The sequence below is a fragment of the Musa acuminata genome, chromosome BXJ2-3, assembly GCF_036884655.1.
Source record: "Musa acuminata AAA Group cultivar baxijiao chromosome BXJ2-3, Cavendish_Baxijiao_AAA, whole genome shotgun sequence".
NCBI classification, from domain to species: Eukaryota; Viridiplantae; Streptophyta; class Magnoliopsida; order Zingiberales; family Musaceae; genus Musa; species Musa acuminata.
Genome location: NC_088340.1, coordinates 40,282,624 through 40,309,789, shown reverse-complemented (window position 1 = coordinate 40,309,789; position 27,166 = coordinate 40,282,624). Strand labels below are relative to the sequence as shown.

Here is a 27,166-nt window from a genome sequence, read left to right as displayed (position 1 = left end):
TGATTTATACACAGCATTCATGCATATAATTTCAGGATCTAATAACTCATGAGGTTCTCAAAGTAAAGCACTGCAGCACCCATGCAACTGCACTGTGAGGCTACAAGCCACCGAAACTCCATAAACAAAACCACATCCATGTCTACTATGCAAAATGATCAATATAATATAGGTTGCCATTGCCTACCTACATTCAACGATCACAACATGCAACATGGAAACAACTAGTGAAATGGGACAGCAATTGCCGAGGTCAGCAACAGAGGACCCACATACATCAACTCAAGGTGGAAGAGTTTAGAGGTACAACAACAGTTTACCAGCTTAACATTATTCTGTATAACGCAATGACTACTGTATAACGTAATGCAGTACATGCAGCGCAGCTTGCTTCGATGAACAACAAATCGCTCCAGGTCTTGTCTCGAGCTATACTAATTGCAAGGGTTCTTTGTGTTTGATGTCGAAGATCTTGACCAGTGTTTCCTCCACAGCCTGCTTACACCAGATGAGAATGTTACTAAAGGCACTCAGGAATATGTGTTTACAAGGTTTTCTAACGATGGTTTACAGTTTGGGGCAATTAACCGATGATAGACTGGAATATAAGGTCTCAGAAAATATTTCAACCTGCAAAATGCTGAGAATTGCAGAAGCAGCATCTTAAGTTGGGAAGAAAGAAGGGCCCTTCAAGAAGGAAATATCATCAGAAGTGCTGGTGATTTTCTTGAAATATAACTTCCTTCCGGTACCCAAGACCATAACAAACTTGAGCAAGATTCTGAATTTTCATGGAGCTTTAACTATGGGGGATCATTTTGTTTCTTGTCCTTTTGGTTCTGCACCTTGCCTATGAGTTTTCTGCATGTAATCATTCTAGCATGAATAGCCTCTCAAGTTCAGAGTCATTTTTACCAAACTAAGGTAGGGAATATAAGAATGTGGATATTGATCATTTCACTCTATTAGGATTATAGTTCCTAAATGACTTCTGTGCAATTGTTGCTTATTAAGAAGTCCCAAGTCTCAAAGTCTTCCATTTTGATGAGTTGGGTAAACCTCCTCACATCACCCAGCATAATGCCAATACTGACGAAAAATAAATCACCAGCATAGAGGCAAAGAAACTGGCAATTAAACTTTAGAAAATTCAACTATTTGTGACTTTATGCAATTGATGGATTCACCTCTAGCATGGTTAGACTCCAAGGCGAGGAAATCTCTTCATGACTAGTATACTAAAACAACTGTTTAACACCTGAGATATAATTCATCTAAATTACCTTGTCAGGAGTAGAAGCACCTGCGGTCACTCCAATCGTTATTGGACCGGAAGGTAACCAATTTTCTTTCTCAACAAGTTCTCCATGCTGCTGACACAGATAGACAAAGTCATAACGAATTATAGTAAAGAAGTCCCACAGCTAAAAGTGATACAGTAGAATAAATCTAATATAAAAATGTAACTATAAAACTTACATTTAACTTATAACTTATCCTGTTTCCTGGTCCAATTCTCTGCTCACTGTCAATCCAATAAGATGGAATTCCCTTGAGCTCAGCAATCTCTTGTAGATGTGAAGTATTACTGGAGTTCCATCCACCAACTACTAGAATTAGATCAAGTTTCTCTTCCACCAGCTTGTACATAGCATCTTGTCTTTCCTGATACCTCACAGGTTATGTTGCAAGAGGGAAATAACATCAGTAATAAATAATTTCAAGAAAATCACATAAAGAGTTATTTATCATATCTAGCAACTTGCTTCCAAACAAATACAGAAGAGAACTAAGGTAAAATCCAACAAGACAAAAAATAATCCACACACACACACACACATATATAATCAGGCACTCTGCATGATTTCTTGTTCAAATCATACAAGTAAGCAGTCAAAACTAAGTGGATTTTTGTTAAATAACTGGTGTAGGAGTTCTCCAGAAAATAGCCCAGCATATTTATTCGTGGTATTATATCTATATAGCATCCAAATTTTTATCCTGGCTATAACATGCATATCTCATCCTTATCTCACCAATCAATTGTCTTTACTTGCAAAAAATTAGGCCAAGAACCCCAGCTTCCTTCACAAAACATAGTAAAAATTTGTCCATAAATCAATGAAAATGTTAGGTAATATTATAAAGTAGAGAACAAAATTCCTTATCACTGGAATAGTAGAGAACAAGTGAAAAGGAATGACTTTAACTATATGACAAGGGAAAATTGGCTTAGCAGATTCAGTAAAGTTCCCCCTTAAAAAAAAGGGAATTCAGTAAAGTTACCTGAGTGGCATCACAAATGGTGTTGAAGCTAACAAAGTGCTCATTGATGTTCTCCACTCCATATTTTCTCATCATGGTCTTCTCAACCAGTTTACCTGAAAACTCAAAGTGTTACAATTGAGTGGAAACATGAAAAGGTAAATAAAATAATAAGCATCAGATGCATATAGCTCACCAATTTCCTCTGTTTCACCTTTGAGCATGGTAGTTTGATTTGCAATACCTACTCTGACTAAGTCAACATCAGGATCAAATCCCGCAGAAACCGCATACTTGAATTTCTAAAATTTCAAATGTACATTTGTAAATTTGACCTTTCTTTTGCACCAATAAACTAAAAGAAAGAGCAAAATAAACCTGAAGAAATGCTTCCTTTGTTGAGCTAGATCCATCCAACTCCCCACCAAAAATGTAATCACATACATACAGTGCCTGTTTTGGCAGTTTGTTACATCCAATGTCTCATTTTTAAATACAATTAATATCAAGAAATTCAGTTAATGGAGCTAGTACCTCAGTCATGTTCTTCACAACAATATATTTTCCCGCAAATGAAGCGGTTGCAATGGTCTCTTCATGTGAATATTTGCCATGTATAATTGAAGTATAATCACCCTTCTTGTGCTTCTCAACAGTGTTCCAGACCTTTATGCAAAGTAAGACATAGTAATAATGCACAACAAATTGAGAAGTGGGAATGAATCTTCGATCCTCTTTTTCTCTGCCAGAAGGAAATTACCTTCGACACCCATGGACAAGTAGCATCAACTAACTGGACCTTCTTTTGACTCAAGGTAAACATCTCATCAACAGCAGCTCCAAATGCTGGCAAAATCACGATGTCACCCTTATCAACAACATCAAATTGTTTCTTGCCATCATCAACGGGAATGTCTCTGACTTCCATCTTTTTCAACCTCTGCAGAGATAGAACAGAGAATATTTTATATCAAGATACGGAAATTTCCTCTAAGCACCACTAATACAGAAATTTCAACCTCGGAGCTTTCTATTTATGTCGAAAGAATCATAATGTATTCAGGATTGAGCTGAAGGCACATTAGGTTATTTAATATTCGAGCTTAGCATGACTATTCTCATATTTAATCTTTCTTTAATGTTTCCACCAGTTTGCTTTTTCCATATACTTGAGCAAAGGAATATTGGGGGTAAATTGGACTTCCTATTCCTTCCAAATCGAAGGTCCTGTTAAAAAGACTAAAAGATTGATATAAAGCATAAGGAATTCTTCAAGATATAGGATATCAACAGAAAATGAATGGAGAATTCCAATACTCAAGCTCGAATCTTGGAACAAGATTCTCACTTTTATCATACCAAACCTTGTTGACCATCGGATTGTGGATGATTTCATTGGTGATCCAAATCCTCTCTTCAGGGAACTGCTTCCTCGCCTCGTAACCAATCTGAACCGCTCGCTCCACTCCCCAGCAGAATCCAAACGCCTCCGCCAGCTTCACCGTCACGTCGCCCCATGTGTACTCGTTGTTGTTCTCCTTCAGCGTCTTAATCACATCACCTGCAATACCGAAACCCTAATGCCGATCAGAAAGTTTTAACACAAGACAGCCCCAATTTCTTCACCCATTCACGACGCCAATTCGCGTTCCAGCAAATTCTCATCTTACTAGTGTATTGCTGGTTCATGAGTTCGAGGGTCTCCTTCTTGTGGCCGAACCCGCGTCGGTTGTAGTTCTCGCTGCGGGTGAGGTTGTGACGGAAGGCCTTCTTGTCGAAGTCCAAGTTCGCCTCGAGAGCGTCGCCTTCGGCCCCGCCACATCGGATGGCGAGCGACGGCCTTGCGCCGACCGTCGATCGGACTCCGGAGGAAACAACGAGGCCGGGGAAGAACCGGCTGAGATGCATCGGCATGGCCATCACAGTAGGTGAGCAAGCTGACGAGGGCGGGCGACAAGAGGTACGCGCGGAGTGGAATGTGACGCCCGTCCGCAATTTATCGCCTCGCCTGCCACATCCAAATTCCTAAAGCATTCCCCAATCGTTTTAATAGATCCTTTTTAAACGGGCTATCGGGCGAGCGTGTTAACGGGCTAACTGAATGCTAGTGAACGGATCCGATCACATTGAATAATCATCTGGATTACGTGTCCCATCGAAGGATTCGGGTTGGTCGCGTCGATGTCACCGCCAAAGAGCGAAAGGGGCCCCTTTAGCACAAGCCGAATCCGACCCAAATGACGCGCAATTGATGCATCGGGTACAAATGTAGGGTCCTCATACTAACAATTATTTTCGAGTCGAATAAATAGGACATAATTTATTGTGATTTATTAATAATGATAGCATATTTGAATAATACGGTGGTCTGATTTACTTATAAGATTAAAAATTCAAAATTTTATTCGATATATTTTAAATTATTTGAACGTGTCCAATAGTGATATGTCTTGAGTTCGATGTATTTTGAACGTGTCCAACGTTGATATGCCTTGGTTTGAATCTTCTTTTCCATGTCATGTCTTGTCTTGAGTTAAATGTATTTTGTACGTGTCCAGCGTTGATGGATATATCATTACCGTCCCACGTTGGCATGTCGTGAGTTCCGTGTAGTTTGAAGGTGTCCGACGTTGATAGATATATCGTGACCGTCCATCTAACAGGTAGAATGTGGGACCCATCATCGCTGCGGGTGAACGCCTGCGGCCGCCAGCTCGGCTCCCACCGCCGTAACGCCTCTCTTCCGATCGGAAAGATAACAATAACCGATCGAACAACAACAAGAAGAGGGGAAGCGAGGAAGAAGAATGGAGGTCCCGTCGGCACGGTGTCCATATCGCGCAGCTCGACCCCCCTCGAGTTCTTGGGGGAGGGGTCTCCCGCCGATCCGTCCCCTTCCCGAGGAAACCCTGGAGGAGCCCTCGCGATGTAACCCCTTGGTCCCTCCGTTTCCACCCTCGGGCTTCTGGTATCTGGCATTCTCTTCTCGCTAAGTTTCCCTTCTTGATTCTATTTGGATGGGTTTCTGATTCTTGGTTCTCAAGAGCTGCTGCTTTTGCGTGGGTTTCATGCCGACTCCTTCGTGAATGGGTCTTGATTGAGTCTTGGATCTCTTCTGGAAGCTTGAGAAGGTACACGAACGGGAATTGGCGTGAAACATTTTGTTAGCTAGCTACAATGTTCTGTGTTTTCGCGTCTCGACTTCTTGAAACCCTTGGTTGGGTCTTGTTACCTAAGCATCTAAAGGTCAAGTAGTTGCTAGCTAGTGGAACCATCAACACGTTAAGGGGTTTTTCCAATTTGGTTGAGATTTCAATTATCTTGATGAGTTCTTGAGAGGTGATCTTCAACAAGAAGACTAAAATTGCAAACTACCAAGTAAAAAGGCAAAAAAGTGTTGATTGAGTAGCTATTTCTGTAAGCACTTTTGTTTTGATCAATGTTATGTCGTAGGATCCACTCAAGCTGCAACTTCATCTATTGCCAAGACAGAGGAAGCTAGTGAACAGGAACGAGTCTTCAAGGATAAAGATCTCATGTTTGCCGACGACTCAACTGGTAGAGTTGGTTCACTTCTTGTGAGGTAACGTCCTACTGCCTCTTTCACCATTGATACAACATAGACATAATATCTCTCATATACAATTTGGAAAGACAATAAATATTTCAAAATTTTGTCAAAAAGCTTCTGAAACTTGGATTTCGGGTGCAAGCGGGAGTTAGGAGTGCTCAAACAGCAGAATCACTGAGGCAGGTAGGAGATGGGTGCTTCTAACTGTGCTAAATGATTTTTACTCTTTATGGTAAGACAAGCTTGAGAACCCTAACTTCTCTACTGCATCTGCATTCTGAAGAGTGTATGCCAAATGAAGCTTAATATTGGAACCGGAACCTCAGGAACTGAACGTAAGATACAAATACTCTAGATTTTTAAGTAAGCTTGAGATTCTTTCATCTTTTTATTTTCAGCTGCTATATAATGCCGGTAATAGATTTCCTTTGACTTGTGGACCAGCTACAGAGAAGCTTGAAATTGTTGAATGTGATATTGAAAAACAAGGTGACATAGGACCAGTAATAGGTAATGCCTTCGTGGTTTTATGCTGCATAGAAGCCAGCGAAAAGGAGATTTTTGATATAACAGGACCATATCGAATCAACTTTAAATCTACTGAGAACCTCATGAAAGCAGGTAAACCAGTAGACTCTTTCCGTTTGACTATACTTATTATGTTGCAGCTATGTCAGATAGTTTGTCATGAATTATTGACCAGGCATGTTTTGCTTCTTAGTATCTACATCATATCCCATCTCATTGTCCCATATTGTTCTTCCAATCTTCACAGACTGACATGCATGTTTTGCAAAATCTGTTGCAATTTTGAGCACCTAGGTTGAAATACATCTTGCTACCATGAATTAAATCTCGAGTTTTCTCTATCTAATGAAATTGCTACATATCTGTGGCTCTTAGTGCAATCATATATTGTGCAGCAGCTGTTGCAAAAGTTGACCACTTCATTCTGCTTACATCTTTGGGGACAAAAAAGATTGGGTTTCCAGTTGCAATTCTAAAGTGTCTTCATTTTTCTCTTCTCATGTTGATGGTCAGTGTAACAAATAATTATTTTGATCAATCCTCTAGTCATTAGTGACAACAATTCCATGCACTACCTGCAAAGCATTTATTAAACAATTTCATTGCTCAAAAATGCTCAGGTTAAATTCAATAATAGAAGACTTATCTAGCCCTGTAAATCAGCTCAATTCTCCTGTTATATCTAGTATCATTCATGAATATTTATTTCCTACTTGAACCCTTCACCAAATGTAATAGTAAGTCGGGTTCCTAACTGTACCTAATATTAGATCTAGCCAGATATTATCAGGACCTAATCCGACAAAAAATTGATTATTATCTTGATATGCCTGAAGTACTGGCTAAAAATTGCTTAAACTCATCTGATCCTACAAATCAACTCAATTCACCTGGCACATCGGATGCAAAACTATGTTGGGATGACATAGAAGCTAAAGTAGGGTGCATTAGGTCTTTCTGTCTTATTGTCAATGCCTTAAGAGGATAGTAGTAGAGATATCCATGACATTGTATTTTTAGCCCTGCAAGAATTCTGGATAAGTGGTCAGCACAGTGATATGTTGTGGACTTGTGTGAGTCAGATCTGTGGAAACCTTGAAATAAAAATTGTCGGAGAGGCAAGAAATAGGATTAAGTTGTGATCAATATATTTTCCTCAACAGTAATGTGAAATCCAGAATAACCATTTTGGATTTTCTAATTTCTGGTTCTGCTTATTTATTAGTGTCTTAGTATTATATTTTCAGCAATGGCTCGTTGCTCAACCAATGGAAATTCCATAGTTACATGTTGCATTGTTCTCACAGGAATATATATATATATAGCTGTGATTTCTGTGCATAAAAACTATGGCCATAATCCTGCATGCTGTCAGATATGAAGATCTCTTCATATTGGTTTCCACAATCATGTTTAGAAAATCTGCTATTGTTCTTATTCATGAATAACATTTAGTAGTGTAACTTAACACACTCTGTTTAGATAAAAACAATGTCATTGTTCTGTTGCCTACACAATATCTTCTCTGAGTTTGTAAAAAACCATTTTTGGCATTCTTATTTAAAATATCATATTTCACTCTCTCCAAGCGCACCTGTCACTGTGTCTTTGGATTTCTCCTATCACATCCACACTCCGATCAATCAGGGACTAATGGAATGTTAAGCAACCACAATAGCAGACCCTCCAGCAGTGTGATTTTGTTTTTAACCATGTTCTTGTATGTGCAGGTATGAAGATTTAAAGTCTCTGACTTCACCAACGCCATCCTTGTCAAAATGTTATTGCAAAGACTAAAAACAAAGTGTATTTCTGAATTAGGCAAAAGATCATAATCCATTTGTACAATTCTATCTGCAATTCTAGCTGGGTATCCACATGATCCCGATACTCTCTGGATGACTCGAATTCACCACCAGGTCTGGCCAGTTTTCGGAAGACCAAAGTTTCTGGAGATGGGTGAGAATTAATTTCGTTGCAGAAGGTTAGCATTGTATATGTTGTTATTTATTTCTTTACGTTTGTGGATGTATATCATCCATTGTGAGTACAATTTCGGCCAAACAACAAACACATTCTGTCTCATATCGCATCACTGTTTTCGTTTCTTGCAGTTGTTTGATTGGGAGAAAAGGAAAAACGACAGAATAGAATGTGGAGATCGTCTTCCGTGGCATAGTTCATTTTTTAAGCAGCAAGTTCCTCTAATATTGCGTGGTATTTGCGTCAAACTAAAATGATTCTTATTTGTTTTCTCAGGTTAATACTGTGAGAAGGCAGGACTTTTATCACCTCACATATTCTCCGAGGACATTGCATCTTACAAATAGATGACGATCAAAGTATTATTAAGAACAAGATGGAGTATGTATGAATTTACTCCATTATTTATGATAATTCCTACGGGAAGCATAAGAAAGATCATTCAATTTCATTACATGGATCCAAAGAATCCATGTCCGTAGCCGAAGAATCCGGAGGGAAGAGAAGGGTGCACATCGACTTCGTGCTTGACGGCGAAGGCCCCCGGCACGCCGACGTCGTTCCCGATGATGGGGAGCTGCTGCTTGCGGGCCAGGGTCTCTTGCAGCACCTGGTCGGCCCTCCTCGCCACGCTGCTCCTGAGCTCCGCCAGCCTCCTCTCGAACTCCTGCAGCTCCTCCATGCCGAGGCTCTCCACGTCGGCGTCCCACAAGAAGGTCCTTCCCGCCCGCTCTTTCTTCACCGCCTTCTCCAGCGCGTCCCGCTTCTTCTTCTCCGCCTCGACCAGGTCGTGCAGCTCCATGCACTGGCGGTTGAGCTCGCGGACGTTCGCCTCGCGGCGGGACTCGACCGCGGTCGAGACGGCGGTGACCGTCGTGCGCGGGCGCGGGGTGCCGACGAGGAAGCGGTCGACCACGGCGTCGACGGAAGGGTGGCCGAAGGAGAAGACCTTGCCGGCGGGGGAGAACACGACGACGCCGAGCTCCGCCCCGCAGAGGATGGAGAGCTCGCTCGCCTTCTTGAACAGCCCGCTGCGTCGCTTAGAGAAGCACACCTGACGAGCCTCCTCGTTCTGTATCCTCTTGATTTCTATCTTCTGGCGGCCCATGCTCGGCTTCCTCCTCACCATTAGAGACATCCACGGAAGCAGCAGCGAGCTGTGAAGCAGTGAGGCCAACACCACAAGCTTCGTCCGCGGTCAGTCACAGAGGGATTGCGACTGCACATATATATATATGTGGCTCACAGAGAGGGCTTAGACGTCAAAGCTGGAGGATTCGAGGAAGGTAATCAACAGAGCTAGCTGGGCATATTTAAGCAGGAAGATAAAAGCTAGGATAATATTCTGCGGCCATAAATCCAACGTAAATTAGATTTAACACTTTCTATTCTAGTTGTGGTGCCTCGCTGGGTTGCCCGGGTTGACCTACAGCAACTTAAAATCTTCCTCATTAACTCCACCCTATTTGTCCTTTCTTTTTCCTCTGCTTTATGATTCTTCTTCTTTAATCTCCTTGGCGTTGACACCTTCCACTGTGTTCCACGAACACTGTATCATAAACCGACCCAATCCTAACCCTAAATTTATAGGAAGCCTCTCGTATTCATCAACAAATCTAAAATTTGCATACACATTTTACAGTTTCCCTATATTTTTCGAATAAATATATAGACATCTATCTATATACACATTTCGTTATTTGTTTTCTATTTCTAACGCTCAGTCGTTATTGCTTCTACACTAATCATCTTACCATTTGTTGTTGTAAACAACTTTAAGCCGTGGTATCGGGGCCGTCGCGGCTTAGTTCGGGTCCGGATGATGGGGGATCTCCCTGGGATGTTTCTCGGGACTGTTGAGGTGGTCGATTGCATTGGTTCGATCGGGACGGGATCGTCGTTTCCTCCGAGAAGGGATTGGTCGCATTAGCGTTTAGTGTGAGACATCCGCCTTCGCACCTGCACAAAGGTCGGGGAAGCTCAACCCGACCCCTCCGACGATCCAGTTAGTGAGCCGTCGCAAGGGGTTTTTTATCTCTCTTTTTCCTCCTCTCCCTCGGAGCGCGAGGGTTTTTACAGTGAGAATTACCGTTGCCCGATGTGCATGCCCGCAGGGAGCAGGACCATACTTATGGTAGCGTCTGATATTGTCAACAGATGCGTGACGCGTCATCTGGGGCAGCTGATGTCACGCGAGTCTTATCGTAATTATTATCCTCATCACCATTGTTGTTCCAATCTGTGACCCTTCGGGAAAGCTCTTATTATAGCAAATAATAATAATTTACCAAATGGCCAAATCCAAAGCCCTCGACCTTCTTCCCTGCAAGTCTCCCCCTTATCCCTTCCTCCCATTCTTGATTTCCCCCTTCCTTCCTTGGATTCTTCTTCGACCCTTGGTTGATTTCCTTGGTCGCCTCTGCAATTAATGCACATCGTTAAATGAACTCCATATGGCTTTAATGTGTAATTATGTCTGTGATCGAGTGTGATTAAGTGTTTCTTTGTGATTATGCTACGATGCTTTGCATGTTAATTTGTAGAATGCAATACGAAGCTGATTAATTGTTTGTGTTGCATACAGATCAACTGCACTCTGGTGCTTCCCTGCTTTTGCTCCGTTCCATCAAAAGGAGTGTTCGGTAAAGCAAAAGCGCAGATCTACAGAATAGCACATTTGTTGAACGAACACGGTTCGTCTCCGCCGTGCCACTGAGAGCACAGAACCATCGATGTCGATTGCTTTGTGCACGAGGGAACAGAAACCCAAGGCTTTTGGTGTTCGATGGAAGGCTACGGGCTCAGTTCACGCCCGACACGCCTCGACTCCACCACATTGCGCTCGTGCGAGTCGCACACCTGCGTGCTAAACCGGCACCCGAACCTCCTCTCCTTCCTCCGCCGCGGCTCGCCTTCATCCTCCCCTGCCGCCCCGCCACCCTCGCCGCCTTCGTCCAGCTTCGCCAAGGTCTTCTTCATGCTGGAACACTCCCGCTCCAGCTCCTGCACCCTACTCCGCATGCTGTCCATGTCCAGCCGCAGCACCTGGTTCTCCCGCATGGTCGCCCGCCACGCGCCGCCCCCGTCACCGCCCGCGGCGGGGGCTGCCGCCTCCCCGTCCGCCGCCAGCAGCGTCCCTGTTATCACCCGCCGCAGCTGCAGCTGCTCGAAGAAGAGCACCTGCACCACCGCCCGCAGCGGCAGCCGTTCGTTCTGCGCCGCGTGCGTGCACGCCTCCAGCGTCAGCTTCCGGCAGTCCATCACCCCGCACACCGTCTCCTTCTCCTCCTCCGTCATTCGCGGGTGCGCCTGCTCGCTCCACGAGATCTCATCAGCTCAAGGTTATGAACTCCAGTTCGATCTATTAGCAACGACGACGGGGGCGCCTCTACTGTACCTTGAGATAGATGTCGACGGCTCGATAGAGGCCGTCGTGGTAGACGCGGGCGTCGTCCGGGAGTGCCACCGCCAAGCCATAGAACTTGTCTACCTTAAGATTCGCGTCGGACGAGATCTCCGCCAGGTACCCATCCACCAGCTTCCCCACCAGCTTCAGCGAACCTGCGCGTGACGGCGTCCTCGCGGCCCCTCCCACCACCTCCCCCTCCGCTGCCAGTGCCGCTCGCTCCGCTTCCAGGCTGTCGAGGTAGTGGGCGACGATCCGCTCGACGCAGTCAACGTCGTAGAGCGTCTCGGAGAGGTACGAGTAGCTCGGGATCAGGAGATCGTCCAGCGTCGCCCGCTCCACCTGGAACGCGATCTTGCGCTCCAGGGCGGCCCGCGCGGCCTCCGAGGCGTGGAGGATGTGGGCAGTCCGCAAGAGGCCGAAAAGAAACTTGGTGGTGGCGGTAGCTGAGGCCGCGGAAGCCACGGAGCTCTTCTCCAGAGGGAGATTCGTGATCACCGTCTCCAGGAGCTCCCGCTGCTCCGGCTCTGACGCTATGGGCGCCGAGGAATGCTTCCGCCGGGACCGGGAGAGGCCCGGGATGGACTGCCGGGCGTAGGACATGAGGGATCCCTCGATGGCGTCGGAGCTCAGTTCCCGGGCTTTGAGGGCGGCGATCACGCGCTTGTACATCGGGAGGCTCAGGATCGCGAGGTCCTCGAGCCAAGAACCGGCGGCAGTGGCAGCGGCAGCGGCAGCGGCAGCAAACGAGGAGGAGCGGACGCCGGTCCTCCGGCGGAGCAGTCCTGTCTCGATCCCGTTCCAGAGGATCTGCTCGCTGCTGCCGCCGCCGCGGCCTTCGTTGACCGGCCAGCCGAAGAGGGAGTCCGGGTCGGAGGCGGACGCGCCGGCAGCGATGGCGTCGACGCACCGCTGGGCGATACCGAGGTCGTCAGCGAGCGGCAGCAGGTCCTCGCAGGACTTGAGGGTCTTGATGGACTGCTTGATGCTGGGGAGGACGGATCGGGCGAGGAACCGCTCGGCGCGGGCGACGAGGTTGTCCTCGCCGAATTCCTCGGTCATTTCGAGGTATTCCGCCACGCAGCGCAGGGGAGCCACGTTCCAAGCGTTGAGATCGATCTTGACGCCGTAGCAGAACTTGGCGGCCGTCTCGAACGCCTCGCAATTGCCTGGGAAGTCCGCAAGCGAGATGTGCGGGTAAGCCTCCACTTCTTTGATCTCTCCTACTCCCTCGTCCTCCCGTGGCTCCTTGTCCTCGTTTACCTCACCCTGCTCTCCTCTTCTTCCTGGGGCGTCGGTAGGGTGGTCTTCCAACTCCGTTATCAACCGCTGAAGCCTCCCACTCTTGGCCATCAAAGGAAACTGTTCGACAGGACAAAAAAGATCAGCTTTTTTTGTGATTAATGGGTAGAAAACACAACGAATCTCGACGAGCAAGCGAGTTCCCAATCACCTTATGGAGATGGAAGCTCATCCCGTCCACTTCGACTACGGTATCACTCGGCAACCCAGTGGTACAAAACCTACAGGGTGAGAGGGAGAAACAGATCGAACATCTCATCCAAGTTACAGAAGATGGTTAGCAGAAACAAGAATCGAACAGAGAATTCACCAAGCTTGGCCCTTCGGCGCGAGCTTCTCCGCCGCCATCGCTGCTTCCTTGTGCAGAACTAGATCCTTGCTCCCGAAGCTCACCGAAGTACCTCGGACATCCCACTGCCGTCTTCAATCATTTGGCTCCCAAAGAACGGCAAGCGGCCACGACAGCCACCAGGCGGTAGACGCTGACTCCAGCGCTCATCAGAACCGAAGGCCTGCTTCTCCAAGCAGCATCACTTTCCTTGCTTTGTTCTGTACCGCCATTGTACGCGGGACAGGCTGGTTCGACAGGGGAGAAAGAGATGGCTTTTAAAGCGGGAGGGAACAAAAAGATAAAGGCGAGCGAGCGAGGGAGCGAGCAAGCAATTAAAAGGCCTGCCTTCTCACAGCTCATTTAATGACTCCAAACCTTCATCACCACGACAAGCAGTGATAATAATAGCAGGTTGCAGTAATGAAGCAGTGGCAACAACGACTTCATCTCTCTCTCTCTCTCTCTCATTTCACTGTTGTAATCTTTCTTTTTCTCACCCTGGGTCATGAGTCTTTTGATGCACTGTGCAGATCACTCAGAGCTCATCAATTACCCCCACCCACAACTCCAAAGTTCATGCTGCGCAATAAAGGGGAGGAGCCGGAGCTTTCAAACGATGAGGAGGTACGCTTGTGTGTACCACCCATGATTTCAGAAATGTGTTCGACGAAATGCTTCTGATAACAGTGAATCGAAACTGGTCAGAAAAAGCCATAAAGCGGCGAGTCCGGGAGACAAGACCGATCGGGCTCACACGAGATTTCCAGAGGCTGTGGTCGGCGGTGGGGACGGCGCCGGCGCGTTGGGTCTCCATCGCAGATGGGATGACCTCATGAAGGTAACTACTCCCCCACTTGTTGTTAATCGCTGCTTTCGCTCGTCGGTGCGCCATGAGTAGGTTTGTGCGTGAGGGCGGAGTGACCTCATAATCATCACAGAGAGGGCAGGGCAAAGCGGCATGATCCTTCGGGCCCATGTCTCTTGACTGGTTCAGAGATCATTCCAGCTTCCTGTTTCGCTTGGCCCAGAGGACCACACCGGTGGGCGAGCATGCAAGCCATGCTCCCCCTTTGCCTCCGGCCTCCAACTCTCTCGTCATCCATGCTTAAACCGCACTTGATCCTTCCATACATCCCTCGATTAAAGCCCAAGCAACCAGCTTTAGGAATCCACCCTTTTCTCGCGTTAGATAGAGATGCTCTCGAAGGCCTCGCCGGCTGTGCCGGAACTCAAGTCACGACTTAAGCCGGGACTGTACGGACACGATTCAAAGGAAACGTAATTGAAAGAAAATTATTGGTTTCGCGATCCGACAGTCGATGATGGAGTCATTCAGAATGATCCAAAGAGACGATGGAAAATGATGCGATTCGAGCATTTATTGGGCTTATTTTTGTAGGGTTGTGAGGAGGAATTATTGATTTGGGGTTGGCTCAAGTAGCGATCAAGACATGGATTTACGCAATGGCACATTGTTAAGGCTTGTAAGTATGTCACGTGGCAGTGCATGCGCAAACAAATCTAGTGCGAGCAATGGGACAAAGTGGGTCTTAAGAACGCCGTGTTAGGACCAAAGAAGCTGTGGATGGGTGGCCGGGGAATCTAGTCGTAGATCTGAGATGGTTAGGGTTTCTAGATAGGAATTAGGGTAAGCGGAAAGCTATGTGTCCTCTAATACATTGGGTGTTTCATCTATATGCATAGTTGCCAATTGTATTGTCGGAGATGAGCGGCCTACTTAGAGGAGGTTCAGAGCTAATCTTAATATGACGTTCGAACTTATCGTATGTTCGATCTCGCAAAAATTATACCATGGATATGTTAGAACAAGATAGCCTTAAGAAAAAGAGTATTATGTATTTAGATTGTTTAAGAGAGAGTCTTAAAAATGCACCTAAGACCTTTCTATAAGAGGCTCTGAAATCATTAGAGTTAAGTGGGGATTTATTACACGAGAGCATTTTCATGGAATTGTCGATTATTGCTCGATCATGGAATGGATTGTCGTTCGTGTTAATAGGACATCTACTAATGTCTTAGAATGAATGGACATCAAAGGCAACATCAAGTATTGTTACAAATGTGATGTTATCGGAAGTATTTATGGGATCAAATATATCTTTGTCATATAATTTGTATATATTTGAATCTATCTAAAGATTATATAAAGAATGCAACCCTTAAAAAAAGAAGCCCACAAGTCCAATGAAGATATTAAGTCTCTATCTTGATTCGTTTAATTTGATGATGATAAATTACATTAATATTATTTTAAATGAAAGAATCTGAGATAGAGAGATGAAAGTGCTATGTCAGAGAATTATGAGTCAATGTGCTCCTCAATGCATATAGTTAGTTACATGTATTTTTGGTAGAGTTTAGATGGATTTTAAGTCTATTAGATTAATTATCATCTAACAATCAAAGTTGTCATGCAACTTATCATCTAATAAATTAGTCAAATATCAAGTTGAAGATCAAAAGAATCCAACAACTTCGTAAAACACGTCCGGCTTTTGACCGTCTCGTGCTCATATCCAACATTTGAGGGAAGAAAAAGACTTGAAGGTCTTAATCAATCTCAAATTGGTGAGTATGACAAACACGAATTGACTACTGAGGTGAGAGAATTCAACCTTAGCGCATACGTAGATGCAGTGTTGCGATACGTCTTTGAAACATGTGCACTTTCTATTCCTCTTTACCAAAAGTCAAACTTGGACAACGCGTTACCGAGTCTGGTGCTGCATCTGTTCCGGTTTCTTCGAACTCTAATCTAATATTACTGTACGTCTCTCTCGTCGAGCCCTATCGTCTTGATGTTGCATTCAGTGTCACCGGTCACGGATGGCGAAGCTTTTGGAGATGATCTTAAGAACACGGAAGGCAGGCAGACGACTTTTCCTGTACGGCGGAGTTGACATAGAAAACATCGGTTTTCATCTAAGACGTGATATTTAGATTGATTGGAAGAATAAATAAAGATTATTATTTTTTATTACCTATTCATTTGGATAAAAATTCAATATAGATGATTTTAGATTATCCTACATTATTACTCGCATAGATAAAAGATCAAGAAAATATTATTAGAGACGATCAGAGTTTATCTTCCTGTAGAATATTTTATAAAATATTTTATTTATTTACGATAAGGTATAAAAATATGTACTAATCTATCTTGGTTACTAACTTAGGCATCGAATGGATCAAATCAAGAAACTTTTTTCGACATTGGTCTTCATGCAGGTGATCCCCTGAGAGTTTCATGTTTTTATCTTGGATGCATCTCAGATAATCCTACTGAGAGGGAATATAAAATTAGTAATGTATTATTCACCACGCTAACGCTTTATCAAGCCAACATCTTTCTGTCCATAAAGATAGAAGTCTAAAAAGCAGCTCGGGTTAGTTACTAAGTTGTCAAGCTACTGAGTTACTAAGCTACCTTCCTTCCTTGTGAAATATTTACAAGAATATTCTCGAAATACTAAAAACCAGTTAGGGTGATTATGAATCTAACTCTTCTATGAAATATTTGTATAAATATTTCTGAAATATCATAAGGTAGTTCGGGTCAGTTACCCCTTACAAAATATTCGTAGGAATATTCTCAGAATACTAGAAGACAATTTGAATCGATAAGGAATTGGCTCCCTTGCGTAATATTTATAGAAATATTCTTGAATGACTATAAGATAATTCGGATCGGTTACGAGCTACGTTCTTTATATCATCATTATCATATATTCTTCTATAAAAATATGTTCTTGACTTTAGATTAAGGGAAAGAAGAAAAAAATATTAAACTCAATACTAATTAAAATGATAGAGGGACCAATTGAAAAAGATCCCTCGACCTGTCATCTTTATGCAATAAATGAGTCCGGACAAATTACTCACTACCTCAGACAACTCGAAACAAAGTCATGTCTTATCGACATAGACATTAATAACATATTTTTTAATACCTCTATCACGTTAACCATGACCTCATCCACATATACTCATCCACATATACTCGTAGCAAATAGAGATATGAGACTACCAATAATATATATATATATATATATATATATATATATATATATATATATATATATATTATTGGTAGTCTCATATCTCTATTTGCTACATGCACTTACGACTGCTATACGTCAGCAGAATAGCAAGTAAATATAGGCTGATGGCGACATTGCATTGAAATGAACGGAAGCCTTGTTTTGATCTCCACACAGTTGGAACCACCGCATTGATTCCATTAGATAACAAAATAGATAATACGTAGATGTTGTCATCGCACCACTTAAACAACACACTCATTACAGAACACGATCAACACTTTGCGAGACAGACGAGAGAAGAGCCTGTGGTCAACGAGCTACAAGTTGGTGGTGGTGGTGGACGAGGAGGAGGATGAGGAGGAGTAGGAGGACTTGGTCAACGAGGTGACGGTGACCTGAGAGCCAAGAAGTATGGTGCCCACGTCGGCGGTGAAGGTATCGTAGCGGAGGAAGAATTCCACCAGCAGCAGCCGCCCCACGAGCACCACCAGCTCCTTCCCGGGGCACTGTTTGTTGGCCACCGACGGCGTCTCCGTCTCCGGCCCGTTCGACCACACCACGTACTTGATCAGCTTCTTACCCTCGTCCCCCAGGAAGCGGTCGCCGATGAACTGCTCCGCCTTGTCGAACACCTTGGGGTCCCTCGTCGCCAACGGCTGGTACCCGAAGATCATCTCCCCCTTCTTCACCTGGTAGGCCGCGTCGTGGCTCTCGATCACCAGGTCTTGCTTGGCCTTGCCGTACTGGTACTTTACCGGCGGGTCCATCCGCAGCGCCTCGTACACCACCGACCGGGTTAGCTCCATCTTCTCCACGGCGTTGAGCGTCACCTTGCCGCCCTCGCCCGCCACGGCCGCGCGGATCTCCTTGGCGAGCCGCGCGTGGAGGCTCTCCTCCGCCTTCGCCAACCATCCCAGGATCCCCGGGAGCAGCACCTTCATGCCGCCGTAGGAGTTGAAGACGGTGGCGAAGAGGAGGTTGTGGCATGCCTCCTCCCGCGAGAGGCCCAATTTCTCGGCGCTGTCGAGGGCGCTCCCGGCCGCGTCGCTGAAGTACTTGTACAGCGCCTTGTAGTCGCCCTTGGCGATGAGGGGCGGCAGGGGGAAGGTGTGGAGCAGCAGCTCCTCCAGGATCTTGGGGAGGCCGAGGGTCATCAGCGGGCACAGCTGCAGGAAGAGCCACTTGGTGGACTTGGTCGGGCCCGTGGCCCCGAGCTCCGTCGAGGAGGGGCGCACGCCGAAGTAGGCCTCGCCGAGGAATTCGAACGAGGTGTTATCGTTGAGCTTGTTGAAGTCGGACTTGCCGGCGGAGGCGAGCTGCGACTCCATGGTCTGGAAGAGAGCAGTAAAGTTGGTGCGGAAGGCCGGGACGACGGCGTCCTTGCGCGAGGCGAGGACGTTGAAGAGGAGCTGCTTCACCTTGGCGTGGCTGGGCTCGGAGGGGTCGAGGTAGGAGCACACGCGGTAGCCGCCGGTGAGGGAGGTGGAGGGCATGTAGGTGCCTGTAAAGACGTCCTTCTTCTCCACCTTGGACACGTCGAACAAGACGGGGAAGCTCTTGGCGTCGAGGACCGCGACGACGCGGGGGTCAGAGGCCATGAACGGCCCCGGAGGCACGTTGAGGCGGATGACCGTGGAGTGGTACTTGTCGACCCGGGACTGGAAGTACTTGTCCGCCCCCTGGAAGTAGTAGAAGTCGAGGCGGTCCCTTATGGGAGAGACGAAGGGCACGCCGTAGCTTCCAGGGATCTCTTTGACGGTGGGAGCAGCATCGCTCTCGGCCATCGTTGGGACGTGCGTTGGTGGTGTCGTCGAGATGGTGGATGAACTCACAGGAGGTGGTGATGATGGACGGAGCACAGAAACTGGCACACGATATTATAAGGACAACTCGGCATGCGTGCTCGTGCTGTGTTGCAGTGTGAATGGTCATTTTGACCTTTGACAAGTCCCTACTTGAAGCCCTTCTTTGACTAAGTCAAGCCGCTGACAACTATCTAGAAGCGGCGGGGCACAAAAGTAATTCCGGTGACCTTTCCTTTTCTGCAATTACTCGCCGACTTATATATATATATATATATATATATATATATATATAAACACTATTTGACCAATCTACGAAGAGAAAATGCTGCTTTAATCTCACATTTGTTGTGAGATTAAAGCAACGTTGTTGCACAAGAAAACGGATGCCTTCCTTGCGTGGTGAAACGGGGCGGGTCGGAGGAGTCTTGAGATCCGACCCTTAAATGTTATTTCGTGTTCATCGATTCTGACGTCCAACCAACAACTGTACACACGATGAGTCCAATTAAAATTGGGCACGTACCATAATTGGAGAGCAGTTGGTTGGCCGACTACTGTACTGAATCGTCCTCAGCCGCCTTCTTATCGCTCCAATTGATGTTGATGTTTCGTGCGTCGGATTGCTCGTTGACTCAGTAAATCTCCATTGATCGCATCCTATACTGATAGCTTTTTCCACTAATTGATTTTTATCGAATGATAACCTTTTATTGAGAAAATTACTCGACGATATCTGTTTTTTTTCTTTTAATTTCAATTTACCTTTATATTCTAATCAATTTTTTTTCAAAATTCTCTGATCTGATTAATTGAGTCCATTACTCGATCTCTTCCTTCATTCTTTCTTCTTCTTGAAAATAAAAGACAATGAAGGTGTCATATATCCATCCATTCAGGAAAAAAGAGATGTTCTCTAATAATTTCTCCAAAAATTATCCTTTCATCTATTCCACCATAAAAAATCACATAATTCTCATATAAAACAATTAGTGAGAATTTTTTCCCTTTAAATTACCTTTTTATCTACACCACAATCGCAACCTAAACCTAAATCACATAATTCGACGAGGGAGGGGTTTGGGGGAGGCTTATAAGGAAACCCAGAGAGCCATTCAGTGGGAGAACAGCCCATGGCTTCCGAGGAGCTTTCTGTGTGCTCTTTGGACTTTGTTGCGACTCAAAGAGCGCAGGTAAAGAAAGAAAAGGGCTGTTTCGCCTACCACCACAACATTATATATGTGACAAGCACATATGACTACAGATATCACAAACAAGGTAAAGGATTGTCCATTCCTCAAGTCCACACATGTTGATTGGTTCATACAGTCATTTAGTTTCTGCTACGGAAAAGCTTGACATAGTGACATTATTCCAGGAGGACAGTCGATTACGTTACAACAAAAAGGAGTTCTACCAAGCATCCTTTCCCCGCAACAGAGGCTATTCCATCATAAGATGCAAACGAGGTAACTGTATTGTTCAAGAAATAAAGGAAAATTCTCATTGCCAAAGACTATACGATGTAAACAAATTAATGGAAACCTTGTCAGAATTAGACCATTTGTTTGATTTCTGGAACTCGGTTATATTGACATGGATTTCTATAGAAAATGGAGAAATTAAGATAAGCACGTTATACCTGAAATGCCGTTCATCTGATGGGAATCATCTATAGTGCTGGCTCAATGCCATCGCCATTTCTCTGCAGAACCTGCCTGGCTTCTTGCAGCAATGCCTTGACGACTTCCTCGAACCGTCGTCTGAAGGTTGGCATCCTCGAAATGGTCAAACTGAAACCCTGCGACCTGCACACAATTACATGGAACAAGCACCCTCACAAACAAACCAAACATGCACACAGACACAGAGGGAGAAAGAACCCATCTCTCTACTCTGTTGAGAGAAATCCTCTATTCTGTTGAGGAAAATTCTCCCTCCTAATCTGTATAAATAGAAGAGGGACATGTTAATGCATTCAAGTTTCTTCAATAATTCTTCTTGTCTTTTATTCTTTCCAACAAAAAGAACTGAAAAGAAAAGAGCACAGAATATACTTAATACTAATAATGGATCTGTGACACCATTATGTGAATGCTAGATGGCAGTGATAATAACAGTGGAAAAGAAAGAAATGATGAGCTCACGAAGAAAGAACTAAATGAACTCGGTCTTTGGTCTATCTTTATGGTGACCTTAGTCTCTGGTCTATCAGGCTAGTAGATGATTGAGGGTATTTGATCAAGCAGAGATGATATCTACGTAACAGTAATGTCATGAATATGAGTCAAACAGGGTAAGTTTAAGTTTTTAGATTATGGGTCAAGCCTAATATTTGTAATCTCTTTCGATCTTTGGTCAGATTCCCTTACCCATCTCTTCTCTTCTCACACATATATGAATATTTCAACCAGAATGTTGTTTTACCTTCTACTTAAACCTTCTAATTGGGCTCTTTTGACCTCTTCAGCTGGCGCGATCCCACCATTTTGCCAAGAAGAAAATCTTCGAGCATCAGAACAATAAAGAGCCAACTTATAGAGATATTCCTCTTCTGTTGTCTCCAAATTTGCAGCCTTGATCTGCTCTTTCAGAACCAGCATGGGCTCGAAAAGCCAGTCAAAAATTCTTCCCTCTGGCCTATTTAAAGATGTGACTTCAACATTGTCACCTGCCAACAAAAGGAAATAACCATTTTTAGTTTCATGATAAATAGTCTCAGAAAGTAAATACGCTGCAGAAGATCTAAGGGAGCTCTCATACGCATGACAAAACCAACAGAACCGCTTTTTATTGAACGGACGCAACACTGCAGAAAGACGTATGAAGGAAGCCCAATGTTAACTATTTTGTTCTTTGAATTTTGCCATTCCTCCAAGTCTGATATATGAATAGCACCAGCTCGAACAAGCTCTTTACCAACACTCTCACATGACTTGAAGAAGTTATCCCATATCTAAGAAAACAATAGGTTAGCAAAAATTGGCAAAAACACAAAGAAAGGAGCAAGATCAGGACGATGTGTAGGTTTTTACCACTATTGCTTTCAGCTCCTGCACCTTCATTGATGCTGTCTTAATCAATGGTCGTTTTGCAGGATAAGAATCATCTTGGATTGGATCCCTCTTTATCGGAAATGATGGAGAGCGAGAAATAGCTGCCTTGCGATATTTAGGTCTGGCTGGCCACACAGATGTTTTAAAACACAAGAACCATGATGTATTCATTCACAGAAACACTCAGGAAACAACAAAAGCCAAATAAATCTCTATGTTGACACCCCAAATTTTTGATTCCTTGTGGTGGTTTCTCATAGGAATTTTTTGGATAACCACCCTTTTCAGCTTACTTTGAATAGCACCTTCATTGCTAGTTGCAACCTGATGTAAATAACGATCCATTACTTAGTCTAGCCCCCTTGTTTTCCTTGATCATCTTCTCACGACTGACATTAATTCGATCATTAATGGTTATGATGGCTATAATCACTGATAATGTGCCATGACACTTCCAACACTCAAGCAATAGAAGAGGTAGAGTACTTTGGCTTAAGGGTTTAACTCATCTAGTTCCTTATCAGTATGGTTGACAAAGAATAAAGCAAAGATGGCTGCCATGAACGATCCTCCTCATCACCATACACACACCAAAAAAGGAACAAAAATTCCCTATGCCAATAGGGAAAAAATACAAAACACATGTAAAGTTTTGATACTTGAGTTTCCATAGCACATGGATTAGGATGCAGATTTTGCAAAAGCAGTAGATAGACAAAAGAGATCATACATACCTCGGAAAGCATGAGCCTTCTCGCATGTACAAGAAGTCATTGGTGAACTCATCAAACATAGATATCACAGTTATGACATAGAGAATTCCACTCATTGTAGAATTTTCCTGTCAGAAAGAAACATAATGTCAATGAGAATCGATAAAGTTCATACGGTTGTCCAAAACAAGAAGTAAATTAAAAACTCGACGTATGAGCTCAGAATGAAATTATTGAATTTCAAGAGGACTACAAATGCAGCACTAAGATATTTTGAGATTTGATACCTGATATGCAACAGCAGCAGCATAGCATCCAAGGCTAAAGCTCGAAAGAATCCCTGCTACGGCTGTCAACTCAACTGCTACAGGCCACAGTAAAATCAAAAGCCCAGCAAAAGGAACACAAACACTTTCCAAGAATGGACCTGACCGTCCAATAAGATCTTGAATCAACTGCTTCCATCCTTTAAACAGCATAACAGGAACTTTGTAAAGTACTATAAGGCTAATCATGGGCACATCAATGAGCACACCTAAGATTCCTGCCAGTAAGCATCCAGGTACTTGTGATATCCTACATGAGTAAAAGTAAATTGTTATGTATCACTAAGATGGAGAACAAAAACCTCAGTTGTTAAGTTTCATTGAACCAGACAAGGGTAAAAAAACATAAATAAGACTGAGAGCAAGTACAAGTATATGCAAGATCTTTACAAAATTGTGGGTGTAGCCCTCAGTGGGAAGATCAATTAAGTAAAAAAACCAACTGCAAATGGCTGGTTCAAGGCATAACTTTCATGGTTACGAAAATGTAACGGTACCAACTACCAAGTAAGGTCATTGTGTATCGTTCTTCAATAATATGTACCATCTCCTCATGGATCAACATGTCAAAAGGTACAAGTAGTTATTCCGTTCTACCACAAGTACAATCTCCTAACATTAAGTTTATTGATTATTAATTTTGATCATTTTCTTTCTATCTCGTTTGAGCATTTAGCTTTGTTCTATATAGGATTGGATTAACTTTTCTAATTATATGCTGATATCATGCGGAAAGAAAAGGATGAAAATCCATTATACACTTCATGGTTTCATAGGTTCTATCACCATCACTCATTTTTCTGGTCAAAGGCTACTTTCAAATGACAAGAAGTGAGAAAAATGGCAAGAAGGTATCCAGGTTTTCACTTTTAATTATCAGGTTGAAGAAATAGAAACTTTTCAGATCAATTCACTTGTATGCTACAGAAGCTCTCGCAGCATTTTTCTCGAAAAATTATCAGTTCAAATTCGTGCAAATGATTAATATCATGATTAAGATGAAAGACTTTTGTGGTAATAAAAAAAGGTAAAACTCACAGTGCAAGATTCCGAAAGAAAGCATGTATATAAATTCATTGAAGATTCGAGCAAATTTCTAGGCAAAATTTGTGCAATCCCATCTACTGAAAGTACTTATTCTGCATGAACTAACCTAATCACATGTAATTCATAGAGCAGCGCAAAATGTGAAAAGTATGTGGCATTTGTTTATGAGAACCAAGAAAGGCACCTCATGTCCATTATTGTCTCACCCGTTGCTTCAACCAATCCATCCATAACGGAGAAGTAGGAATGAAAGCAAATATCTTTGAAGTCACGCACAATAGTGAACCCTCCTTTAATTGAGCTCCAAGTACCAGCCTTCACAGCAAACCATCAGTTTTGAAGAAGTATTATGTGGGGAAAAAAAATGCAAAAGCATTAAGACATAATAGATTCGCACCGTGAAGCACCTAGAGAACTTATTTGGAACCCTTTCCCTAACAGCTTCAAATGTTGCCATTAGTGGCAAAGCAATTCCAAATCCTAGTCCTGTCAAAATGGTACCAATCATCGACGCAAATGGCCACAGAAGGATTGGAACTGGCATCAACAGCAGTATGAGAACCTTGAACAAGGAACCAAATTTCTTTGTCCTGCCACCCCAAAATTTAATAAGAAATCTAGTGCAATTCCTTGGATTAATATGTCATAATAGTCAAGCAAAAAAAAGAAATGGGATAGCAAGATGAATTTTGATATCACAACAAATGACAATAGCGAAAAGTAAGAGATAAATTGTATTTATGGCAAGTTTCACATGCAGAACGTTAAAAGACTTAACATTGCTATGCTGGGTCAATCGTGTTGGAAAACTATCAAATATAGTAATGGAGAATGGGCTAATATCATCACTATCAGATATTACATAAGGTTGAAGGCTGAAGGTCTAGAGCTCAAGAATTCCAACAGAGTATACTGGGTTCATGGTTAAATATCAATTTTGATAGTGGAGCATGGGCTTGTATCATCACTATCAAATATTATATGAGGTAGAAGGTAGAAGGTCTTTTTCCGGATAATCTCAAGGTTAGGAGTAATACCCACTACTGGAAGGCTTATAGGGCTGATGTTCAGCCTTTTTCGGGTTATATAGCAAGTGACAGGGGACCAGCCTTCTGTTGGATCTGAGTGGACCATGGCTGTGGGAACATGAGGTTAGGAAGGCAACTTTCAGATCGACTGTAGATAGATTATGAATCACTGCACAAGTGCTGATGTCTTCTCTATTTCAGATGGAAAGGAAGCTCAAATATGTTAATTTTGATGGGAGTAACCAGGATTTCTATGTCTTGCCTATCAAAATGTGGAGCTCCTTTAGAGCTGAGAGGCTCGATGTGGTTGCCAGTGAAATGAATGGCATGATACCTACAAAAGACAGTCTTGCAAAAAGTGTGTTTTCTTCTGCTCATGAGTGTGGTAGTCATATGCTCATTCATAATTCTTCCGTCAAACTCATTTGGGTTACGGTGAAAGAGAGAATCAAAGGATCAAAACTCTGCTTCGCATGGCTTTCACTTGGTCTCGAATTCATGGTTTCTTTGGAGAACAGAAAACGAAAGAAACGGACAAACGCTGAGGATGTTGGTGGCTTGAACATGGAAGATGGTTCATCCCACGACTTAAGTCACGGAGGCGATCTTGGACGCCACCAAGGTAAGAGAGAAGAAGAAGAAGAAGGAGACGCCGACCTCGCGATACAGCAGCAGGTCCAGACGGCGTGCACGGGGTAAAGCCCCACGATCAACGCGGTGTTCCCGACCAACACGGTGACGAACACGATGGGCGCGATGAAAGCCGCTGAAAGAAAGGAGAAGCGGAATTAGGAAGAAAATGAAGAGGAGGAGGAGGAGGACGGAGAAGAGGCACCAACCCTTGAGTATCCCGAGGAGGAGAAGCAGCAGGAAGATGGGCAAGAAGGCGAGCAGATGGCCGAGCTTGGTGATGAAACGCTCGGCGGCACCCATGTCGCCTCCCTCGCTGGTCCTCCACCAAATGGGGCTACAAGCACCACAACCGCTCTGCTCTTTATCTCTCGTCCGCCCTCGTCAATACGTTGGGTGGCCTGCACGTGACGCGTGCGCGGAAACCGCATCAAACTTAGTGCCTCCTCCTCACGGCCACCACAAACAGTCCAATGGCAGAGCAGCACGGCTGGACAGCGTCGTCTTGTGCAGTGTTGACGGGCTTTCAGTCCGAACGCCAACTACCTCGGTGTTGGCGGAGATTTTTTATTAGGTACAGAAAAAATAATAATATTTGAAAATAACATATTGAATCCCTTCAAATATATACATATATATATATATATATATGTCAATCATTTATTTATTTTCTTTCTTTCTTTCTTTTTTTTTTTCTTATGGAGAGTGAACCAATCTAGTTATGATATTTTTATACTATATTATAGTATTTTTGTATAATATTAAAAAATATTATAACATAATATAAGAATACTATAATATAATATTTTTACACTATGTTACATGTTATAGTATTTTCTTAATTTTATTGAAAATATAAATATTTTATTATAGTATTTTTATACTGTAATGTAGTATTTGTTTAGCATTATTAAAAATTACCGTAACATAAGATTTAAATGATTATAGACATAATTTTTTTAATAAAAATTATATTAAAATATTTATGATATACTATTTCTATATTAAGTTATAGTGTTTGTAGTTTTTGTGGTATTACAAAAAAAAAACAGTGTAATATAGTGTAAAAATATTATAATAGAAGGGAAAATAATATTTGAAGTATTAAACATGA

The 27,166-nt window shown here is 43.5% G+C and overlaps 6 protein-coding genes across 9 annotated transcripts; 1 reads left to right on the top strand and 5 right to left on the bottom strand.

Annotated features, from left to right (window-relative positions):
* Window positions 1–143: 143 nt before the first annotated feature.
* On the bottom strand, window positions 144–4,277 carry LOC135608244 (4-hydroxy-3-methylbut-2-enyl diphosphate reductase, chloroplastic-like). 3 transcript variants are annotated; one of them, XM_065100910.1, is made up of 11 exons: window positions 3,936–4,277; window positions 3,630–3,826; window positions 3,026–3,205; window positions 2,800–2,931; window positions 2,644–2,718; window positions 2,462–2,567; window positions 2,287–2,381; window positions 1,480–1,665; window positions 1,284–1,370; window positions 631–687; window positions 144–495 (listed from the first exon to the last, which is right to left on the bottom strand). In XM_065100910.1, exons 1-10 carry the CDS (start codon window positions 4,183–4,185, stop codon window positions 664–666), a joined length of 1,332 nt encoding a protein of 443 aa, XP_064956982.1. In that variant the 5' UTR covers window positions 4,186–4,277; the 3' UTR covers window positions 144–495; window positions 631–663. The 3 variants fall into 3 exon arrangements, with proteins under 3 accessions (XP_064956982.1, XP_064956980.1, XP_064956981.1); XM_065100908.1 differs by lacking the exon at window positions 631–687; XM_065100909.1 differs by lacking the exons at window positions 144–495; window positions 631–687 and adding an exon at window positions 708–861.
* Window positions 4,278–4,886: 609 nt separating this feature from the next.
* Window positions 4,887–10,032, top strand: LOC108952396 (protein TIC 62, chloroplastic-like). 2 transcript variants are annotated; one of them, XM_065100907.1, is made up of 10 exons: window positions 4,887–5,233; window positions 5,310–5,396; window positions 5,719–5,848; window positions 5,951–6,019; window positions 6,120–6,171; window positions 6,281–6,457; window positions 8,095–8,168; window positions 8,284–8,348; window positions 8,479–8,728; window positions 8,815–10,032. In XM_065100907.1, exons 5-7 carry the CDS (start codon window positions 6,132–6,134, stop codon window positions 8,106–8,108), a joined length of 231 nt encoding a protein of 76 aa, XP_064956979.1. In that variant the 5' UTR covers window positions 4,887–5,233; window positions 5,310–5,396; window positions 5,719–5,848; window positions 5,951–6,019; window positions 6,120–6,131; the 3' UTR covers window positions 8,109–8,168; window positions 8,284–8,348; window positions 8,479–8,728; window positions 8,815–10,032. The 2 variants fall into 2 exon arrangements, with proteins under 2 accessions (XP_064956979.1, XP_064956978.1); XM_065100906.1 differs by having other exon boundaries at window positions 8,095–8,348.
* LOC135608243 (agamous-like MADS-box protein AGL61) lies at window positions 8,685–9,485 on the bottom strand. The gene has a single exon (XM_065100904.1). The coding sequence runs from the start codon at window positions 9,483–9,485 to the stop codon at window positions 8,799–8,801; it is 687 nt and encodes a 228-aa protein (XP_064956976.1). The 3' UTR covers window positions 8,685–8,798.
* An 839-nt stretch (window positions 10,033–10,871) lies between the features above and the next one.
* Window positions 10,872–13,987, bottom strand: LOC103978803 (BTB/POZ domain-containing protein At5g66560). The gene is made up of 4 exons (XM_009394733.3): window positions 13,366–13,987; window positions 13,207–13,276; window positions 11,745–13,115; window positions 10,872–11,656 (listed from the first exon to the last, which is right to left on the bottom strand). The coding sequence occupies exons 1-4, from the start codon at window positions 13,401–13,403 to the stop codon at window positions 11,141–11,143; spliced, it is 1,995 nt and encodes a 664-aa protein (XP_009393008.2). The 5' UTR covers window positions 13,404–13,987; the 3' UTR covers window positions 10,872–11,140.
* Window positions 13,988–17,586: 3,599 nt separating this feature from the next.
* LOC135608242 (allene oxide synthase 2-like) lies at window positions 17,587–19,333 on the bottom strand. Its single transcript, XM_065100903.1, has one exon. It carries the CDS (start codon window positions 19,232–19,234, stop codon window positions 17,768–17,770), a length of 1,467 nt encoding a protein of 488 aa, XP_064956975.1. The 5' UTR covers window positions 19,235–19,333; the 3' UTR covers window positions 17,587–17,767.
* A 1,186-nt stretch (window positions 19,334–20,519) lies between these two features.
* On the bottom strand, window positions 20,520–26,505 carry LOC135608241 (uncharacterized membrane protein At3g27390-like). The gene is made up of 11 exons (XM_065100902.1): window positions 26,262–26,505; window positions 26,080–26,188; window positions 24,792–24,984; window positions 24,579–24,709; window positions 23,309–23,597; window positions 23,043–23,149; window positions 22,288–22,429; window positions 22,016–22,208; window positions 21,680–21,923; window positions 20,895–21,060; window positions 20,520–20,725 (listed from the first exon to the last, which is right to left on the bottom strand). The coding sequence occupies exons 1-10, from the start codon at window positions 26,353–26,355 to the stop codon at window positions 20,925–20,927; spliced, it is 1,638 nt and encodes a 545-aa protein (XP_064956974.1). The 5' UTR covers window positions 26,356–26,505; the 3' UTR covers window positions 20,520–20,725; window positions 20,895–20,924.
* Between the last annotated feature and the right edge of the window lie 661 nt (window positions 26,506–27,166).

What these genes read in the sequence shown, in the direction of transcription:
- LOC135608244 (XM_065100908.1), bottom strand. Translation starts at nt 4,185, where the DNA reads ATGGCCATGCCGATGCATCTCAGCCGGTTCTTCCCCGGCCTCGTTGTT. An exon ending in CATGAACCAGCAATACACTA is followed by an intron (nt 3,827 to 3,935) that starts GTAAGATGAGAA and finishes TCGGTATTGCAG; the next exon opens with GTGATGTGATTAAGACGCTG. An exon ending in TTGTGAAGAACATGACTGAG is followed by an intron (nt 2,719 to 2,799) that starts GTACTAGCTCCA and finishes CTGCCAAAACAG; the next exon opens with GCACTGTATGTATGTGATTA.
- LOC108952396 (XM_065100907.1), top strand. Translation starts at nt 6,132, where the DNA reads ATGAAGCTTAATATTGGAACCGGAACCTCAGGAACTGAAC. An exon ending in CGGAACCTCAGGAACTGAAC is followed by an intron (nt 6,172 to 6,280) that starts GTAAGATACAAA and finishes CTTGTGGACCAG; the next exon opens with CTACAGAGAAGCTTGAAATT.
- LOC135608243 (XM_065100904.1), bottom strand. Translation starts at nt 9,485, where the DNA reads ATGTCTCTAATGGTGAGGAGGAAGCCGAGCATGGGCCGCCAGAAGATA.
- LOC103978803 (XM_009394733.3), bottom strand. Translation starts at nt 13,403, where the DNA reads ATGGCGGCGGAGAAGCTCGCGCCGAAGGGCCAAGCTTG. An exon ending in GCGCCGAAGGGCCAAGCTTG is followed by an intron (nt 13,277 to 13,365) that starts GTGAATTCTCTG and finishes CTCACCCTGTAG; the next exon opens with GTTTTGTACCACTGGGTTGC. An exon ending in TGAGCTTCCATCTCCATAAG is followed by an intron (nt 13,116 to 13,206) that starts GTGATTGGGAAC and finishes CCTGTCGAACAG; the next exon opens with TTTCCTTTGATGGCCAAGAG.
- LOC135608242 (XM_065100903.1), bottom strand. Translation starts at nt 19,234, where the DNA reads ATGGCCGAGAGCGATGCTGCTCCCACCGTCAAAGAGATCCCTGGAAGC.
- LOC135608241 (XM_065100902.1), bottom strand. Translation starts at nt 26,355, where the DNA reads ATGGGTGCCGCCGAGCGTTTCATCACCAAGCTCGGCCATCTGCTCGCC. An exon ending in CCTCCTCGGGATACTCAAGG is followed by an intron (nt 26,189 to 26,261) that starts GTTGGTGCCTCT and finishes CCTTTCTTTCAG; the next exon opens with CGGCTTTCATCGCGCCCATC. An exon ending in AGGAGCTGAAAGCAATAGTG is followed by an intron (nt 22,209 to 22,287) that starts GTAAAAACCTAC and finishes TTGTTTTCTTAG; the next exon opens with ATATGGGATAACTTCTTCAA.